At 45.0% G+C, this 21,318-nt stretch overlaps 1 protein-coding gene across 3 annotated transcripts in view; it reads right to left on the bottom strand.

The window, feature by feature from the left end:
- Positions 1-10,525: 10,525 nt before the first annotated feature.
- LOC144687599 (oxysterol-binding protein 2-like) overlaps positions 10,526-21,318 on the bottom strand; it is a 336,708-nt gene continuing 325,915 nt past the window's right edge. For all 3 annotated transcript variants that reach the window (XM_078553932.1, XM_078553934.1, XM_078553935.1), the window contains 3 exons: positions 21,084-21,268; positions 18,566-18,786; positions 10,526-17,764 (listed from right to left, as the gene is read on the bottom strand). In XM_078553932.1, coding sequence (XP_078410058.1) covers positions 17,622-17,764; positions 18,566-18,786; positions 21,084-21,268 — 549 coding nt within the window. In that variant the 3' untranslated portion in view covers positions 10,526-17,621. The remainder of the gene's footprint in view (positions 17,765-18,565; positions 18,787-21,083; positions 21,269-21,318) is intronic.

Below are 21,318 nucleotides of genomic sequence, written 5' to 3'. Positions count from 1 at the left end.
TTTACGAGTGCTGAGTTTCAATGGTTTATCAGCCTCAACGGTATCACTCGTGAAAACTGCACCGTACCACCCTTCCTCAAACGGACTGGCCAAAAGGGCGGTTCAAACGTTCAAGCAGGCATGAGAAAGCTAACTGGCGATTCCTTGGCAACCAAACTAGCACGCTTTCTATTTCATTACAGGACTAGGCCTCACACAATAACAGGTGCCACACCTGCGGAGTTATTTTTGAAACATTGTCTCAGGGACGAGAATAAAAGTAGATAAGGGAGGCATGTAAATGGTTGGCTGTGGTCATCGTAGAAAAGTCTCCTGGTCCAGATGAGATGCATGCTGGCTTGCTGAGGGAAGTAAGGGTGGAAATAGCTGAAGGGTCTGACCACAACTTTCAAACCTCCTTGGATAAGGTAGTTGTTGTAGGGTGGCCGAGTTGTACTATTAGTGATAGGGTTGATCTGCAGACACTTCTTGGGTGGAAACATTAAGTTTATTTACAATACACTCAGCAGCAACTACACGTGTGCTTTCAACTCCAACTCTATCTCTACACTGACTGCTGAGGTAGCCCGCGCTACTCTGCTATTGGTTACTACAGATCATGTGATCTTCCTTAACCAGTATTATTCTAAAGGTACATTACACACTAAATAAAATCATAATTATTACATTCCTCCCCTTTTAACTCGGCTGTACATATTATATTTATAAGTACATATTTTTCCAGACAAGATAATATTTACACTGGGTAAGGAATTTACAAGTTCAGTCTTTTAGGTGGTTTTCTGATACGTGCGGAATATCGCAGCTCCACAACTTCAGATTCTTGGTCAGGAACCTCCTTTTCTGGAGTTGCCTGAACATCAGGTGCTTCAGTGGGCACTTACAGTTCTGTATCCTCAACTCTTACAGGAACATCAGTCATGTCAGTCCTGGGTTGAGTATCCTCAGCAGGAAACACAGGCCCGGTCATGATCACTGGTGGAACCAAATCTTGGTGATTTGTCTCTCTCTTCCTTAAATGGTCCACATGTTTACAGATGATCCGGCTTTCCACCTTCACATGGTAAGATAGAGATCCAGTCACTGCACTTATTTCACCCGGTAACCACTTTGGTCCTTCCCTGAAGTTCTTCACGTGTACCGGCTCTCCCACGGTAAATTTCCTCTCGAGACTATGCCAGTCATGTCTAGTTTTCTGTCTTCCCTGACTCCTTTCCACCTTCCCCTTTAAATTCGCATTATTAAGTATAATGTAGAATATACAGTTGCTCTACAACAGCTACCTCATCCAAGTGGGTTTGAAAGTTGTGGTCAGAGCCTTCAGCTATTTCCACCCTTACTTCTCTCAGCAAGCCAGCAGGCATCTCATCTGGACCAGGAGACTTTTCTATGATGACCACAGCCAACCATTATCTACTTTTATCCAATTCTTTTCTTTAGTGATAGAAGATGTAAAGTTCTCATTCAGCACCTCTGGCATGACCTCTGTCTCCACAACATTTTCTTTCTCTGGCTATCCTCTTACCCTTTATACATTTATAAAACACTTTAGTGTTTCTCTTTATGTTACCCACTGATCAATTCTCATATATTATGGCTATGATTTTGCCCTCTTTGGGCAGGTTCGGCGGGGGTGAGTGGGAGCTGTCGGGAAGCCGACTGCCGCCCATGATCAAGGCTGGACTGCGATTTCATGCTGGTGGACCAATTAAGGCTTGTCCAGCTATAACGCCGGCTGGAGAACGTCCGAGAAGGGGCGGGCGGGGGCAGGGGCCTGTTGTCCGCCGGGTCCAATGGCGACCATCTCAAAAACGGCGCAGGCAGCCCCAGGGAGGCTGCCCACGTCGGAGTTGCAGCAGTGACATGGCTGCAAACGAGGATATAGAGACCAGGCGGGAGGGCAGGTCGGCTGGGCACTCGGACCCCCCCTGTTTTTCCGACGAGTGCCTCGCTGCCCTCCTGGAGGGGGTGGCTGCCAGGAGGGACACCCTTGTCCCCAGAGATGGGAGGAGGAGGCCACTGCGCCTCACAAAGAGGGCATGAGAGGAGTTGGCAGCCTGGGTGAGCAGCCACAACTTGGTGCAGCGCACATGGGTGCAGTGCCGGAAGTGTTTTAATGACCTGTTCATGGCGCTCAGGAAGGGTGAGTACCATCTTGGCATGGGTCAGTGTGTTGAATTGTTTTGGGCTGACCAACCCCCCGTGGAGCTCAGGGGTGTTAGAGTCTGAGTCAATCACGCTGGAGCTGGCCAAGGAGATGAGTCCTGACTGCTTGGACTGAGAGCCTTGCTGCTCGAGGGCCATGGATCTGTCCTGCAAGCTGGTCCTCAGGTGGGATTGGCCAGGCTGCAATGGTTTAAATTCAGAGTCACAGAATCACAGTGCAGAAGAGGCCCCTCGGCCCATCGAGTCTGCACCGACACATGAGAAACACCTGACCTACCTACCTAATCCCATTTACCAGCACTTGGCCCATAGCCTTGAATGTTATGATGTGCCAAGTGCTCATCCAGGTACTTTTTAAATATTGAGTTGTTTTAGTTTGAAGGGGGTATATGCAGGCTGTAAAAAGGTGTAAGTAAGGTAAAGATAGGGTAAGTTTGTTTTTAATTCGTCTAAGAACAAGGGTAAAGAAACAAGTTTAGTCAATTCTTGGAAGAAAGCATCTCTGAAGAGACTGGTTGAAACAGTACAGAGATCAAAGGGAAGGAATGCATTTAAGGAAATACTGATGCCTAGATGGGGTACCCAGAAGACAGCAGGGTAGCTGGTCAGGTCTCCTAGAAGACAGCAGGATAGCTGGGCAGAACTCCCAGAAGACAGTGTGAACAAGGCCAGACAGGGAGAACCAGGTGCTGTCAGCCTCAGGGGCTGCCCCAAGACAAAAAAGGCACTGTGTGGTAAAAATTACTGGAATTCTATAGATTTTGAAAACTATAAGGATAGTTGCTGAACAGAAAAGGGGATGGTTAGCTGAGGGTAGTTAAATTAAGATCTTGTGGAACTGTTTTAAAGTACTGTTTATTGTGTGAAGCCATTCTTGAGTTGAAATGTAATTGTGTTTTTTTTTGCTTCATTCTTTTAATAAATGTTTACTCTGCTATAAAATCATCACAAGTAGTCGGAGACATCATTTCCTGATTTCAGAACCTCTCCTCATACTATACAAATTGCAAAAACCGTTTTGGCAGCTGTTTCAAGTTTCCCTCTGGGATTTGGGCAACTTGGCCTTTACCATCAGCCATGCCATAACATGGGTGAGAAACTACATTGGGTAGAGGAGCAAAGAGATCTGAGAATACAGATACATCAACCACTAAAAGCAGCCACTCAAGTTGATAAATCCCTTTCAACCCAGTATAATTCTGCAGAACCTGCACTATACCTCATCCAAGGCGCTGGAACATTTGCAGTCCTTCATTATTTGAGTTGTCAATTTTAATGGTAGATAATGCCAATCTGCTGAGTGACTTTGGGAAGACATAAATAAAAGAGCAAAGATGATGATATGGTGTACTGGAGCACTAATGGGAAAGAAAATAATCTGGGTTCCCCCTTCTGAAGTTGCATTGTGATCCTTGCTGGAAATAAACATGCACCGAAATCAAATGAGGCTGTTTTAATGTCCTTTGTAGTCAATTAGCTTTGTCAGTAGTAACTGATTAGACTTGCAGATGAAGCATGACCACTTGATGGGTGTGATGTTGGTCTTACATCACACCTTCATCCACCATTCAGTTCTTAATCCCAACCATTTTCTTGCAGGGAAAAGCATAAAGAGGTCTTCCTTGGATACTTCCTTACACCTCCTGGCAGCAACAGGCAGATAGGCATATAGATAATCTGATCTGAACTGTGTAGAATGTATGTTGACTGGTTTTGCTGTGAGTGATGAAAAAAAAGTTACATTTTCCACCTACCTGTTGAAGCAACAGTGCTATCTGGTATGTCAGGAATGTTGCTGCTGTCACTACTTTGGTATAAGGGTGGCGTTTCTTGTCCTTTGTCTGGTGCATGGGGAGTTTGTACCATGGCCTCATCCATTGCCTGTTTTATCTACTGCTTTTTGCAAGATCCATAATGCTGCAGGTAGAGAGTGGAATAATCAATGTTCCTCTGTCCTTTCAGGAGAAGACATCCCATAATAATATTGAGAGGTTGCGGACTGGGTGAGGACCCCCACACTTCCTTATCCTCTCTCGGTACGAGCAGGAGGCCTTGGAGCTTGAGAGGCGCCATGGACAATAAATGGGCAATAAATGGTGGCCCAGCCAGCGAAGCCCACATCCCATGAATGGATTTTAAAAATGCACCTCAGTCATTCGGCCGCAGTGAGCTGGGGTGTCAGACGAAGGTAAGAGTGCAGTGCACTGAGTTGAGAATTTTAGATGGTGCAAACATTCTTGTGTAGTCTCTCTGTTGATGGAAACCTTGAAACTGCATTCCCCATTGATCATTGAAAGACGATGGCACCATGATGCAGATCTCCATGGTCTCACCAGGGTGCCAGGCATGCACAGTGACAGTGTCATGACTTAAACTAATGACATGTCCTTCTTCGACCTTAGATCTACCACCAAGCAGCAAAGCACAGGACCTCCAGGAGCTACCCCTGACCCTTGAGGACCACCATGCTCCCCAAGCACCTGTGTCATGCCCACACTCTGAACCTCATTAGTTCAGCGGCTATTCGGTGCATATTGGAGAGGGTACTTCACATTCATTTGAGGTGCAGATGGAAGCAGAGAGTGCCCAGGATGCCAGCAGATGGAGGACTACTGGAGACCAGGACGATGCTCAATTGAAGGCTGATGATGAGCCTTTGGAGTCCTCCATTAGGCAACAGATGCTGGATGTCCAGTGGGATGTGCGGATGGATCTGGTGGAGATCCAAGAGTTTATGCGTGCTATGGTCTCTATTATGGAGGAGTCGCTGTGGAGCGTGAGCACTGTGTTGACCCTCATGGCCGAGCACAATGCCTTCTCCGTGGAGAGAGTGGTGACTCTCATGGAGGGGCAGCTCCAGGAACAGAGTCAGGGGTTCCTGGGGTTGCGCTTGGATCTGCAAGTCCTCACACAGGCACTGAGCTCAGGTGGTCAGTGTCCATGCGTGAGATGGATGGGGCACCCAGTATCCCAGCTAGGTGCCTGTCCATCAATGGTGAGCAGGGAGGTCCACAGCGACTTCACATTGGCAAACAAGCTGCTTGTCATCTCTGGGGGCTCCTCTCAGGGTGCTTTGGATGATGGCAGCATCCGCCCTTCCGTCAGTGACCGTGGCATCTGATGAGGCTGCAGCTGCTGGGGAGATGCCAGCTGTGGCACTGGCCACTCCCTCCTAGGCAGGGCCAGCACAGGCTCCACTGGCCAGAGGACGACTGCCAAGGTCATCAAGGCCAACAGGACACCAGAGTCAGCAGGCTGTCTCCAAAGCTGGTGCCAGTGAGGTGGGATGAACCTTGATGTAGCACTCGTAAACATAAGGTTAAAGAACCTTAAGCACAAGGGGGACTGGTCACGGGTGATCTTCTGTTCCCCCATTTTGTTTTTCTTTTTTCAATGGTGTGACTACCAACATCAGATATTGTTCTGTTCAAGACTATGTGAGTTGCAACATAAAATTACGTTTTCTTTTGCTATTGGCCTGAGTATGCTTCATTTATTTTGTAGGTGCAGGATAAGCCAGTTTGTCATGCTGGATGTGGGTGGCTCGAAACTTCATGGCACTGAGTGTATCTTGGAGGCCAAGGGAAGGGTTATTTCTGTGATCCAGGATGGAGGCGGCAGCCCTGGCATGAGGTGGTACTCTTATTTGGCAGCCTAGCTGAAGGAGCATTGGCTCAAGGTGTCCCTGCCTCCTGGAGGTTACCGAGGTCTGCCTCCACGCCCTCAGCGTTCTCCTCACCGTGCTCCTCTTCTGACTTACTACTGAACTCATCGTCTGTGGCCTCTGGAGATACCTCAAGATCCTCTTCCTCCAATGGGACCCCCCTTGCCGGTGCCAGATTGTGGAGAGTGCAGCATGCAACCACGATCAGTGACACCCACTCTGGAGGGTATTGCAGTGCACCCCTTGAACGGCCCAGGCATTGGAGGCGCATCTTGAGAAGGCCTATGGTTCTCTCTATCACTGCCCTGGTGGAGGCATGTATCCTATTGCACTGCTGCTCAGCCTCTGTTCTTGGGTGGTGGAGAGGCATCATAAGCCACCTTTTCAACGGATGTCCCTTGTCATCCGGCAGCCATCCATCCAGCCGGGCTGGAGCACTGAAGAACCTCGACATCTGGGAATGTCTCAGGATGTAAACATCATGGGAGCTGCCAGGGTACCTTGCACAGACTTGCAGAATCTACATCCTGTGGTCACACACTATCTGCACGTTCATGGAGTGGAATCCGTTCCTGTTGACGAAGGCACCCGGCTGATGTGCTGTGGCCTTGTGCAGTTGATGGCATGCTGAATGCGGGGGAACCCAGGAATCACTGCAAAGCCTCTGGCTCGCTCAGCCTGGCTGGCCTCGTCCGTAAGGAAATGAATGAAAGTCAATACCCGCCTGAAAAGAGCTTCTCTACCCAGCCGGACATATTGAAGTAGCTGCATCGCCACCTGTAAACCCTGGTAGCAGGATAGTGGCGTCTTCTATGGCCCCTTTCGCCTTGGGCTACCTGCTGGCCCTGTGCCCCTTGCCCTGCACCTCTACTCCCACAGGTCCTTCCCCTGGAGGCTGCAATGGGACACATGGCCTCCTCTCCCTTCTGTCCCTCTCTTCCTCAGAGGAGGAGGTGCCTCCAGCGGAGACCACAATCCCTATTTCCAGGGTAACAGGAGGCTGTCTGATATCTGGAAGGGTCCACACGGTCCAAATCCTCAGGGGGCCTGGAAGATACCAATGAATCCTGAAATGATGCCTGGAAATGCTAAGAATGAAGCCCCAATCAGAGATTAAGCTGACAGGTACCAATAAACCACCAGCAGCAAGTTATCTCCAAAACTCCTCACTACTCACACTGGCAATGCTGCTGACCCTTCTTATCCCGCCTGTGGGTGAGGTTTTGCAAATTGTGAGCTGCCCGCCTGTCCGTGTGAGGGGTAAAAAATCAAACGGGCAACGTTAGATCGCTATCAATTGGGTTCTCGGGCCTTAACTGGCCTCTTAATTAATGGTGGGTGCAGCTCCGATTCCCACGCACATCCACTGAGCGAAACATTGCGCAAGTGCGCAATGGTATTGGGACACTTGCCTGACGTCATTGTGTGTCATTTTACACTCGTTCGGGTCAGGCACGTACCTGTCCAACGAGTGAAAAATTCTGCCCTACGTTCCCCACTTTCATTCTCCTCTGCACTTCCTGTATTCTGCTTGAATCTCTATTGGACCTGACATTTATCATAAATCAATTCTGATGAAGGGTCATTGATCTGAATTGTTAACTGTTTCTCGCTCTACAGGTGCTGCCTGACCTGCTAAGCATTTCTAGCATCTGCGGTATTTTGCTTTTGTATTAGTATTTCTAGCATTTTGTTTTTGTTTCAGATTTCCAGCATTTTTGCTTTTGGATTTATCTTAACACTTTTGTTCTTTTAAAATTTAATCTCCGTTTCTTCAGTCATCGAAGGGGTTTTGGATGACCCTCCTTTGCACCTCACAAGGTTGTGTCTACACTGTACCCAAACTCTCTCATTGTTGATGGCATCGCATTACTCAGTTGCTGATTTGTTACCTCTGTTAGTCTGTTAATAAATCTTAGAAATGAATGGACAGATTTCAACAAAGCTTGGTACACAGATAAACTATGGACCAAGGAACAACTGATTAGTTTTTGGTGAAGGTGTGGATTCGGATCCTGAAATTTTTTTAAAGGATCTATTAACATTGGGAGATAGGATGAATTGACTTTTTCTTAGAATGTTGAGAGGTTTCTTTTAGAATGTTGAGTTGTCTCAGCTGCTGTGGTGGAATTTGTCACAGCTGTCAAAATGTGAGCAGAGTTTTCAGAACAGGTTGTTGGATGTGGATTGGCCTGAATCCTCTTCAGTGAGATGGAAGCTCTTAATGAAAATATTTTTATCAGCTTTGTAGCTATAGATCATGAACCAGGCAGGGAAAAGCTTCAAGGAAGAGCTGTGTAATAATAACAATGGTGCTGTCAGACCGGCTGAGTTTTTCCAGCATTTTCTGTTTTTGTTTCAGATTTCCAGTATCCGCAGTATTTTGCTTTTATAATAATAACAATGTTGAGTTAACAATGCATGGTGGAGGTATGCGCTCTACTGAGTGCCCTCTTCACTTGTTAATCTTTGCTTCCACTCCAGATGGGCCATTTTCAACTCACTGAAATTAGTCCTACTCGTTACCTTCACCTTAAATTGTTTCTTGTCCTTTTCCATAACTTCTTTAAACCTAACAATATTGTGATCCCAGAGAACTAACTAAAGAGGGTATACAACTGTGTGGCAGTGAGCCCTCAGCAATAACTCTAGATCCCATGTCTCAGCTTCAAAGTAATAAAATGTCAAAATATCATCTGTTAATTACCTTAGCTATACTAACTCGGGCCACTGACAGATCTAGCTGTTTAAAACTGGCTATCCATGAGGTGATGTTTGGCACCAGTATTACTGTATGCCATCACAATCTGTAAGCTTGTGGTTTAGCCAATCCCTCGTTCTTCCATCATCAAAGAGGACAACCAATCCTGTTTGAATAGAGCATGAAAGAGGGGTTGCCAGGGGCGGTATATGGTTTACTTTAGAATGAGGATCTACTCCACAGAGCTACCTACATGGAAGGCATCAAAACAACAGGCACAGACAGATCAAAGCACTCCTTAATGATTGCAGCAATCCTCAATCTTTGCCACTCCCAGTCAAGAATGGTGGTGGACAATAAGACAACTAATGGAAGGATTAACCTCCATGTACATTGCCATCAGTCATGGGGGTGCCCAGCACTAGCCAATTTTGAAACAAGGATGAGGTGTTTGGAAGTATCGAGTGGATGATCTCACTAGGCCTCATCCCAAGGTCCACATCATATATACCAGTGTCTAGCCAATTTGGTTCACTCCATGTGACATTAAGAAGCAGCTCAATTACTGGAGGCAGCAAAGACTATGGGTTTTAGCAATGTTTGGCTGTAGTGCATCCCAGAACTAGTCACCCCTAGGCAAGTTATTTGAGTGCAGCCATGCAATGGCATCTAACCACCAATGTGGAAAATCGCTCAGGTATTTCCTATACACAAAAAGGACAAATCTAAACTGAGCAACTACTGTTGTATCAGCTTCCGTAATCAATCATCAACCAACTGACAGAAGGGACAATTAATAATGCCATCAAGAGACATCTGCTCAACAATACCAGCTTATCGATGCTCAGGTTCCCTCAGGTCACTCTGCTCCAAAGCTCATCACAGGCTTGATCCATGAATACAAGAACTGAATGCCAGGAAACAGAGAGTAGACACCCTGGATATCAAGGTAACATTAAAATGGGTATGGCAGCTTGGGGCCTGAGCAAAAGTGATCAAATATGGAAAAGCCATCCAATGGCTGGAGTCATATCTGCCAAAAATGATACTGGTGTTGACAAGAGAATAAAATCAGTTTTAAAAAATGGCACTATCTCCATATTACATACATGTCGTAAACTTACTGTTGCAGCCCCAGGGCCTCACTGCAGAAGTGGTTCTGGAATCAGGAGAATTTCTTCCTCAATGTCTAAACTCACACCATAAACAGTGGGCATTTGCCTTTGATAGCAGAGGGCGGCTTGGGCCCAAAATGAGTCAATACCTTCGGTACAGAAGATAACTGGACGAGAAAGTGAGCCCAAAACAAATAGGTAAAAATGAAAAATGTGTTATTAGCCTCACTATATTCAGCATTCCATTGCACAAAGCAGAACATGCATTGGTAGACACATTACACCTTTTCAGATGGGTTTTTGAGCTAAAGTACCAGGGCTAACACCAACAGATTTTTGTCAGTAACAGCAGTGTGCAGAGCTACCACTTGGTGACTCTATTTTAATGGTTTGAATGACTCGATAGGGCAATCCTGCCATCCTACAAAGCAAAGCTGCTCTGGATTGATATAAACCATAACTTATACTGCCACAGTAAAAGCCAGCTCCCAGGCTGTTCTGCTATTGGTAATAGGCAATGGGGCAGTAGGATAATTGCAAACCTGAGGGGTGTAATCTATTTAAAAAAACTAAAGCACTGCAGATGGTGATTAATCTAGAAACCGGGATGGCAATCAATCTAGAGCACCACAATTGAGTGATCTAGAACACAGTGGGCATAAATCAATCTAGAACACAGCAGGGTGCTCTCACTGGATAATGTGGTTGCAGTCAATTATCATTGTCTGGATTTTCACAACTGTATTCTGAAGCATTCCACCAATGGGCTGAGATAGCATTATGTACTCAACCAATGTCCAAACACTGAAAATTCAGATTGCTGTAATTAGAAACTAAATTATGAGTGGAACATTACAAAGCACCAACACCACAAGGCTCTTTATTTCTGAATTTATTTTATTTCCACTTTTTTGGCATTTTCGTCTTTAATCTCACAAGAAGGGTGTGTTCTGTTGTCCTGTCAGTTCAACGTGGATTTTGATTGGTGCTGGTTAGATTAGAGATTGAACTGTGGTGGAATATGCAAATGGGCAGGTGAGTGCACCCAAAAGCTCAAATTTTATGCAAATAATTGATTAATGTATGTAAATATAATCCTTTAAGCAATTCAAATGTACATAGAAAATAAGGAGCTTTGGCTACTTGCATAATTAAGCAGGTTATACAAGTACATGGGAAGAACATGATTAACACATTGAGCACTGGACATATCTTTGCACCACTGAAAATACACACTATTCTGTTGTGTAGTCTCAGCAAGCTAGATTTGCTGCACATTTTCTATCATTGAATATTACAAAGTAGAATTAGAGAAAGGCATAACCATCATTGAGCTTTTCTGTACTAACAATGAGAATAAACTCAATTTCAAAAATTGCAGTCTCTCCATATTGCATACATGTCATAATATTTACTGTTATACTGTTGAGTTCAGCCCCTGGTGGTGATCTTCAGTAGGTGATCCAAGTGTTCCATAATAAAGGAACATTGATAAATCTTGCACAGTCCACCAGAGTTAGTGATTTTTGTCTCTTATTCAAGTCTTACCATGGTGGGAACAACTTCCCAATACTAGCCCACCGAAATGAGTCTTGAAATGCGAGTCAAGAGGGAGCTGGAAATACCATCTGTCCATCAAATGATAGAATGTGGGCCCCACTGTATCCGTGCAGAGCGTGATCCAGTTGCTTGTATGTTCAACAAGTTGCCCAATTGACAAACATTTACAATGAGACTCGGGGGCAGGTGTTGGGTATACCGACATCCAGATAAAATGATCAATTAGGTCCAGTATTGAGATTATGGCATCATGCTTTAGCACCTTTAGATAGTAGACTTTCATATCCTCTACAGGGTACCCACATCTAACCTCTTTTTTTACTACCAGGTCTTCTTGCTACATTTTATTTGTTATCAGAGGGGAAGTGAGCACACAATTAATGTATAGGTCCTCAATGCACGGGTTAAGTGAAACCATCCCCACCAAAATGGACTTCAAATCTAAAATAACAGTAGTAATGGGGGTAGTCTCAGCACTTATGAGAAGGCAAAAGTTCAAGGTACCTTTCATCAGTTCTCAGGGGAGGTAAGAGGTAATCAGCATTGTCCCAAGATATGGTCTACCTCATTTTAATGTGGCTCAATTGGCTTATTACAATAGTTAGAGAACCAGACATCTCAATAGCCTGTCCATTTCTGTTTTGAGGAATAGACAGTCCTAACACTGTCCTATTCAATCCAGACCTGTCCAAGGTACAGATAATTTAGCTGAAAGACCTGTGCTTAACCATGAAGAGGAATCCACAACATCAACTTCAAAGTGAAGCAACAACCCATTGGATTTGATTCAACCCTCTTCCCTCCTCCCAAGAAAAATATTTCCTGTGTTTGTGGTTCATAACCTTTGCTGACAGGAACTTTGAAGGGACAATGCTGAGGAGTAAGGCTCTAAACCATAAATGCTATCATCAGTGTCAATGGGCAAGTTTTCAGAGAGATATTGTCTCAGAAAAGCTTCTCAATTTTGCATGGTTTGGATGAGGGGTTTACTGCATTTTCGTATAAATCTACCAGAACTAACTCAGGTGTCAGCGTCCTGGATGTAAGCCCACATGCAGTTTTGAAACAGCATTTCATCCAAGGATGGATTGTTTACCATCTAGTGGGGCAAAAGTGGACTTCACAAAATGTATCTAAATAGGGAAGTGTGGTAACCCATTCTGTAGAGGACTGTTCTCTGTCCTCAACATCAAAGGGTGTAAATTTAAAATATCAGTCTGAAATCATCTCAGCAAGGAGAAAATATTGGAGACATCTGTGCCATCCAAAGAGGTTTGAGGGAAGGGTGCAGTGAATGAAAAAGCAGAGCTAAAAGACAATGGAGATGAACACACACACACACCTGTTGACCAATCATAGAGCAGCATGGATGGGATATGGGGATTTTGCAGGTCAGACCATGCTGCCCTCCTGGCTGAAGGGTGCAGTGAAAGGAATCATAAGGGAACTGAAAATGGAAGGGAATAAGAACAGGAGACCTGGGGGAGAGGGCACCCCAACACATTGCAGTTGTCAACGATCAAATGAATTCAAAAATTCCATTTCTTCCCAGAGATTCGAGTTGTCATCAGACTAAAAATCTTAGCTTTCTCTTCATCTCTCATTTCCTCTTAAAGTACTATGGATTCACTCAGGGCAGACGGTGCTGTTTTGACATTATTGATATGCAAATCTTAACAATATTATAAATATATGATATGATACTAGTCAATCTCTTAAGTGTAAACTGTAGATCTCTACAACCTCAGTTTTATGTTCTAAACAGTTTAAATAATGTAAATATATATACATGATCTATTTGGGTATTTTTTTCCCCACAAGATATTCACAACTGCTGGTGGCAAGCTAATGCTTCCAACGTTCTACAAATCTATTGGAAGTAACAAGCTACGTTTGTGCTGTGGCAAGTTAGATTCAGAGTCAACTACTGTATAACAGAGAACAAATCCTGCTACTCAAAGGGGTGTAGCGCTATGGTTACAGTGGAATCCATATATACATATTGGCCAATTACTGAAACTGGGTATGCTCCCGTCAGTAAAAGACAGGATCGTGAGACCTCACTTTTTACAAACCGAGGAAGGTTGATTCAGGGGGTTCATTTGTTTAAGGTTGGTGTTTCTGTGAAAACTTGCGGAAATGAGTATGAGTTTTCCCAGTTACAAGGGCAGCCACGCAGTCCTCTGCCCCAAGCCTGCTACTGCCTCTGAAGTTCTCAACAGTGACTGGGATGAGTGGGCTCAGGGGTGGGAGAGCAATTCCCTTTCTGATTTTCTCTCTCGCCCCGGGTGGAAACATCCGGTCTCCATTCAGCCTCTCTTCCTGTTAGCCCAGCTAATAGATTAGAGTTACTGTGTGGAAACCCACAAGTACATCAGGACATAAATGCATTGCGCATCTTTAAAAGGAAACGTTATTATGAAGAAGCGTTTTCATTGCATTTATACATGAATGTAAGTGTATATCAGGATTCAACTGTATACATAATGCAGAGAGGGCACAAGCACCTGGTTCAATAGGGAAAACAGCCCTGGAAGTTGCTTCTCAGGGTCTTATTGCTCATTCTGATTCACTGAGGAACTGGTTCGTGAAAACTACCCAATTGTAATTGTTCAGGAGTCAGCAGGGATTACCAACGCATTAATACATGCTCTGAGCTGTCTGTTATTTCTTCCTCAGCTCGTTTCCATTACAAACCAGCAGGTAACTCTCCAATTGTCCATCTTTATCTATCTCTAGTCTGTGCAAATTATGTTCAAAATCAGCGCATCAACTAAGTTACAGAGCTCCTTTGGATGTGTGAGGAGAGGTCAGGGTTAAGTTACTTCAGAAGAAGGAGTATTTGGAAGGACCTATAATTGCTGAAGTTCAAATGTCATACAATTGGACCAGGGGCTAACCTCTTGCTTCTGTTAACTAAATTCTCCAGCTGAGAGCTTCCAATCAGAACGAACAGCAAATTACCACTAATAAAGTGACTTACATGTCCTAAAGTGCTTCGAAGAGTACAACAAATGGATGCTAAGCAGGGCAGGCAGGATGGTGGCATTTGGGGTTCAGGGACAGAGGGTGAGTTAGGTGCTCAAAGGCATAGTCATGTAGCTAAGTTTATAGGTGCTTAAAGGAGAGGGAAGAGGTGGGAAGTGGGAAAAGTGTTGCAGAAGGTAGGGCCGAAACAGTGAGGTAGCACCACCACTGACGGTGGAGTCCCACATATGTCTTTCTGGGTCTGAATTAGTCTTCAGTCAATAGCAGATGCTCAGCCTGCCTAATCTTTTAAATGTAGAAGGAAAATTAATGGTGGGACACATGATTAGGGATATAGATTTGCAATAATTAAATTTAAACTGTTCAGCATTATTCTTCATTGAAGTCTATTGCCCAGGACTCAATCCTAAATGTTACACAGGGGCAGTCACAGACTTATCAGTCACCCACTGTTGCCCTGTCAAAAGCTTCTGAACTGCTGGTTGCAAGGAGACATCTTATGTACACAGCTTTATATGTGGCTTTATAATCAGGGATTTCATACCACAAGAACCCAGTTCATGATATCACTGCGGCAGCACTTCATGATGTCACCAGTGCTACTTCCCCCAAAAGTCCTAAAGTAAAAAACACAGCAACATTGGAATCACGAGATTAATTAGGGTAATTCGGGCAAGATTATCATCTACAGGAATTTATGATTCAGTTCATACTCTTAATCTACTCTATTTCTGGGTTCTTCCTGCATCCTACTCCCAGACTTCTCTCCACGGCCGCTCAGCCAGCTCCGAATAGCTACTCAACAGGATTTCCCCAAGCACCTTCCTGGGGAGATTCTGCCATCCCTGCACATGACTGAGATTAGGAGCTGAGCAGTGCAGGGGAGTTGATTTGCCACCTCTTGTCCTCTGGCCAATGTAATTGTGATCCAACAAGGACTCATTAATAGGAGCTTTACAGGATTGTACTGCTGTTTAATCACAAGATTCAGTAAGCAGGAACCTTCTCTAGGTTGATACTGCAGCATTGTAACATGCTATCCTTTAACTGAGATATTAGGCTGAGGGCCTCAGTGTGCCTATTTGGGTGAACATTTAAGGGTGGGCAGTGGGGATGGCACTCTTGAAGGATGAGATCCAATGGGATGAACAGAACTCTTCATCTGAACCTTATGTTATCTTTTCTAGTCACACGCTGTTGGGTATCTTCAATAGCAGTACACACTACCCAGCTGGTACCTTCTGAATGGGTGCCAATCCAACGAAGCATGTGTGTACAGCCTTACTCTCCACTGCCTGTCTTTGTATCATACTATTTCCTCAGGAACAAACCATAGGCTATCCTGTTTGGGAGCTAAACAAATGCAGACATTCCATGTCTCCTGACAGTGATCCCTCCAATGCAGCAGAAACCACTATCAGCTTCAGCTGTAGAACTCCTTGTCTGACACTCAGTACCCCCCAGGACTATGTAGCATTGGTGTTTTATTTAGTGGAGTTGGTCGTAAATTGGTAAATATGCCAGGTGGGGGAACTGAGGAAATGATCCCTGAACTGGGACACTGGTGACTGCTCAGCATTCTGTGACGTTGTCTGAGGATCTGCCAGTCACTCTCAGGAAATAAGAGCTCTACTTCACTTTGTGTCAGCACGACGCTCCACGGTTTTGGGTTTCCTCTAATCCTGTGGGATTGTGGCACCAAAAGTCTGCAGCAGGTGGCAGTGGGAATTCTGTGTGACCCATAAACAGTGACATCTAATGGCCAGAGGGTGCTATAGTCAATTTTCGTTCTTTTTTAAATAGGCATCAGTTCTCCCCCTCCCTCCCGGCCTTGAACTGATAAATCTCATCAAGCCGTGATATAAACATTGATTTTCAGAATAATAACCCATGGCTGGGTCAGGCCTGCAAGTTCTACCACACCTCATGCTCATGTAGTAAAACCAGCAGCATAAGCTGGTTTCCAAGATGATACTCAGTGATATCCACTCCATTGTACTGGGGGGAACATTTTCCCAAAAGGATAGCCTGATCGGCTAGCCTCATAACCATCCTGAGAACACTGTATGCACCGTGCTACATAGCTGGCTTTTCAAAGGAGCTCGTCACTGCCGTTTTGATTTACGTGCCTGCTTTTGGTGGGCGCATTCTTTGACTCTCGCTCAGGAGCCATTTTGACAATTAAAGGGCAGGTATCACTAACAAGGTGCGAGACAGAAAGCCAACACGTGTTCAGCGAGCAAACCCAAGAGTGTGCTATGCTGTTCTGTAAAGCTTGGCAGCCATGCCTGGTCCATCCATACGGATTAGAAAGGAGTGACAGAAAGTTGCCAGGCAGTACTACCCTCAAAAAAAAAAAATCTGAATCAGCAATAGTTCAGCGTAGCAGGAGCAGATAGCAACCTGTAGTGTCAGTGTCCTTGCAGATTGTGTTGGGGTGGGTGTGTGTGACAGAAAGTGGGGCTAATCTGCTAAAGATAGTGAGTCAGAGAATAACATTGATGATGCATCATAAGTTAGGCCAAGTCATTTGGTGTAACAAACCATGCAAATCTCTACACTGTTTGGAATGTGATTTGCTACCTGGCTACTGTAATTATACAATGATGTCCCAGAAGCATGAAAATGTTAGGTTCTAAGGAGATCTAAAACATGACTTACTCAAACTAAACTAAGATATGGGACAGCATTCTTCAAACCCTGGCTGTTATGATCTACACTTCACCCTCCAGAAGTGTAACTCACGGACTTTGTAAAGATAGCTTACATTCTTATTTCAAGTGCAGTAAAGCCTTGTTGAAGGCCCCTCCCTACTTGGCTGCTAGTTCTTTTGATGTCTGAGCCTTTTGATTCTGCAAGCTTTACCATCTCTTGATTCCGAGACCATCAAGGACCCAGTGTCGACTGCCCATTTGATACTGAACAAGCCCCAACTGCCTTCCAACACAGAATGACACTGGCAAACAACTCCACCAGTAATCTGTGCTGTTCATTTTGATTAAATAATAAAATCTAAATCCAGCTATTACTGAAAGAAAAAGCTCTGGTCAGGGAAACGTTGTGACAACTAATGATCATCTCGTTCATGCCCAAAGGTACGGATCACATTAACATTTGGGATGTGGGGGTGGGATGAGGGGGATTTGATTGTTAAAATACTGGTGCTCATGCCCAATCCCCAAGCAACCCACAGCTTTTACTTCCTGGACATCTCAGGCTAACAACTGTTCTTGGGCCTTCTGAGGTGTGTATCCTTGTCTAGGGTGATGGGGGCATCGTGTTCCTTTGCATTGACGTTGTCTGTACCAGAAAGCTGCCCTGTGTTTCCACTGTTTTGAGTTCCACAGTGGAGGCTTGCGGCACTCCTTTCCTCTCCCACAGATGACCAGGGAGTCTCTGAAGTCCATCGGGCCAGAGTCAATGGCACTCAGAAGATATCTGGGCAGATCTTCCAGTCCTGTGTCTCCTTACATTCCCAGTAGCCACCTTTGTAAACATACACCTCCTCTCCAGTGATGGGGTCCTCTTTCTTCTCAAACCACACTGGTTCGTAGGGTTCATATTCCCTGCCTGTAAAAGAAAGAACTTGTATTTTCATTGTGTCTTTCAGAAACTCAGGATGTTCAAAAGCTCTTCACAGCCAATTATGTACTTTTGAAGTATTGTCATCATTGTTACATAGGAAACACAGCAGCCAACATGTGCACAATAAAGTCCCACAAACAGCAACAACCAGAGTTTTTGCTAGTGTTGTTTAATGGATAAATATATATGGTCAGGACACCAGGTGGAACACCCATTGCTCTTCACCATGGTGATGTGAGATCTTTCATGACCACCTGACGAGGCAGGCAGGGCTTGGTTTAACATAGCTGATGTGATGGCACTCCAACAGTGCAGCATTCCCTCAGTACTGCACAAAAGTACCACCCAAGGCTATGTGATCAAGTCCCAGGAATGTGTCTTGAGTCCACAACCTCCCGACTCAAAGAGGCAAGAGGGCTACGAACTGAACCAAGGCTAATGCAACAAATCAAAGTTCCTTTGTGCACCTCTGGCAATAAGTCTGTTCCCAATATTGTGAGCACACTCAATTTCCTCAGAGTGATTTTTCCCTTTTCCCAAACACTCTGTTCATCCCTGAGGTTTTACTGGGTTTATAAATTGTCCTCCTTGTCTGTAAGGAGTATTGCACTTTAAAGCCTGAGGTGTGTTGGGAGATGTTAGTTTCATTAGAAAGGTTCACACATTAAGGTTAAAATGGGTTCAAGCCCTGGTGTCAGAGGTACAAGTTCAGAATTCTGTGTCACCTCGCCACCCAGTTCCACTCCCAGTTGCAGCTGAGCCACAACAGGCACAGTTGATGCTCACCTTCCTCTGCAGCTGTGGCTGCCTCCGCCTCCCTCAAGCGCCGCACGGCTCTCTGCTTCTCCTCCAGTCGCTGCTTTTCCACGTTCGCCTCCTCCCACTCGCCGTTCTCCATCAGACGTTGATCTGGTCGCAAGCGGCTGTCAGTCGGTGCCGTTCCACTCTCCATTTCATTCAGGGTCAACGCTAGTTCAGAGAAGTAGTACATGTTTTCTGCATTGTCACTGCAACAAAAGAACAAGCTGTTACTGTACATTCTAGTAAACAATATATTGGCCTTGGAAAGGGGTGAAGCATAGGGTCACTAGAACAGTACTAGGGCTTAAAGGGTTAAATCACGAGGGCAGGATCTTTAATTTGGCTTGCAGTTCCTTGAGTGTAGAAGGTTGAATGGTGATCTAACTGAGGTCTTTAAAATGATTAACGGATTTGATAAATGTAGATTCAGAAAAGAACTCTTTCCTCGTGTGGAGGAAGTCCTCAAAATGAGGGCATGATCTTAAAATTTGAGCAAGGAAATTCAGGATTAAAAGCAGGAAACACTTCTTCAAACAAGGGTAATGGAAATCGGGAACCCACTGGGTCAATTTTAAATTTTCAGGACTGAGCTCAATAGATTTTTTTTGGGTTCGATTATCAAGGGAAACAGAGGAAAGGTGGGTTAATGGAGTTGAAGTACAGATCAGGAGCGATCTGACTAAATGACTGAACAAGCTTGGGGGGATGAATGGCATATTCCGTTCCTATGTTCCAAGGGCCCATCTAGGCCTCAGGCCCCATAGGTGCATGCTATTCATGTAGCTGGAGTTGTCTTGCATGTCTCTAAAAATAGCAATGACTTGGCTTGTGTATGAAGCACAGTGACACGAACAACTTGTACTGACTGTATATAACATCTTTAATACAAAAAATGGTCCAGGGTGCTTTACAGAAGGGACGAAAGAATTAAAGGAATGAACAGCAAGCCATGTGTGAGAGATAGGTGGTGCAATTTAAAAGCTGGGTTGAAAATGGTGTAGCAATGGTAAGATTTAGGGAGGGAATTCCGATATGCAGGTCAAGTAGGTAGAAACAGGTATGTAAAATCTGACAGCACAGGAGGCAGCCATCATATCTGTATTGGCTCTCTGAAAGAGCACACCGTCATTAGTTAGGGGTTTGTCTGGGATTGGAGATCGTAGAAATGGTGCAGCCAGAACTTGATAAGACTGGTGGCTCTGCCACCAATGGCGGAGCCACAGGAGGGCAGGATGGACAGGGTTGAAGGAGTGAGGGTTGCTGGAGGGGACGGAAGATGGAGGAGGCTGTAAAAACAGGGTGGGCAAGGATATGGAGTGACAGTCAAATTCAATCCCTTAGGTACAGGGAGACAGTGAGAAAGGTTGAGCAGGACTTAGGGGATACTAGGGTAGAACCAGCTGAGTTTTGAACAAGGTCACAGATAATGAAGGGTAGGAGGCCGGAAAGTAAGATACTGGAGAAAAGTAGGAATAAAAGTTTCATTTGCACTGTGGTGGCAGGAATAAGTGGTCCAAATGTTGAGTAGGACGTGGACTTTGAAGATCTGGGTGGCTGCCTCACCCAGCTGCACCGATTCACACTGCAATCTGTTTTCTCTGGACCCTCATCCACGTCCAGGTAGTGAACGGTCAGAGACCTCAGATTGGAATTATCACAGCCAGATCTGGTGGTGGGGTTGCGGGATGTGGTGGGGGATGCAAAGACAGCAATGGAGGTCAGTGTGTAGGGGTCTAGGTAGGGAGAGCAATCTGGGATGACTTTTCCCTCTTAGCAAAGGCTATTATGCTGACTGTAATCATCTAATTCAGCATGAGAAATTGACTGGGATCATCTGACCTGCACGGCTCCTTAGACACTGGATCTTTGTCTACAAGCCTGTTTGAGGATCCGACAAGAAAGCAGTTTCATGATGCTTTCCCTGTTCCTGTTGGATCCCTCATATAATTCTGTAACCAACAATGAGATTATCATTTCTTGTGTGGCTGAATATTGCACCAGGCATGACCAAGATGGTGACAACTAACTTTCACACCTCCACGGAACTGTAGCTGTAAGTGAAAGGAAGGTTATGAAAGGGCTAATTGTGTCTGCTGGGAAGAGGTTCTCTAGGGGCTAAGTAAAATTAGGAAGAAGTGAGAGAAGGGGTTAATCCTCTTCAGATGGAAACAGGTTGCATAACGTCAAGTTGGAACTGGTTGGAAGCGAGTGCAGAGATTAATTCTCCCAAGTTTTAATGGACTGTTTTACAGTAATGAAAAGAAGGGGATAAATCTCTGCTAGGAGCAGGTTGTCACTGTAAGTAGGTAGAAACAGGTGTGTAAAATCTGACAACACAGGGGGCAGCACATCATGTCTGGCACTTTGAAAGAGCACACCATCACTAGTTAGGGGTTGTCTGGGATTGGAAATAGTAGAAATGGTGCAGTCAGAACTTGATAAGATGATGGTTGACAGATCTGCGCTGCGCAGTGCGTTTGCAAAGTCAGTGGCTGATACTCACGGAAGTGCATACTTCTTCCACAGCACTTTGGGAGGGAGAGTTTGGTAGACAGTTTTCTGTTTGCCCTCGCAGCTGGTCCCATCTTGACTGCTCTCCACGATCTTTGCAAACTCCATCTTTTCATCCCATGTCCCTGACAGGATGTAGCTGGCTTTGCTTTCGGAGTCTGTCACCACACCTGTTACCTGATTGCACCAAGAAAAAAATGTCCTCTTATCACGTTACACAAGACTTC

Source organism: Cetorhinus maximus, chromosome 12 (assembly GCF_964194155.1).
Source record: "Cetorhinus maximus chromosome 12, sCetMax3.hap1.1, whole genome shotgun sequence".
NCBI lineage: Eukaryota > Metazoa > Chordata > Chondrichthyes > Lamniformes > Cetorhinidae > Cetorhinus > Cetorhinus maximus.
This window is presented reverse-complemented; position numbering and strand designations above follow the sequence as displayed.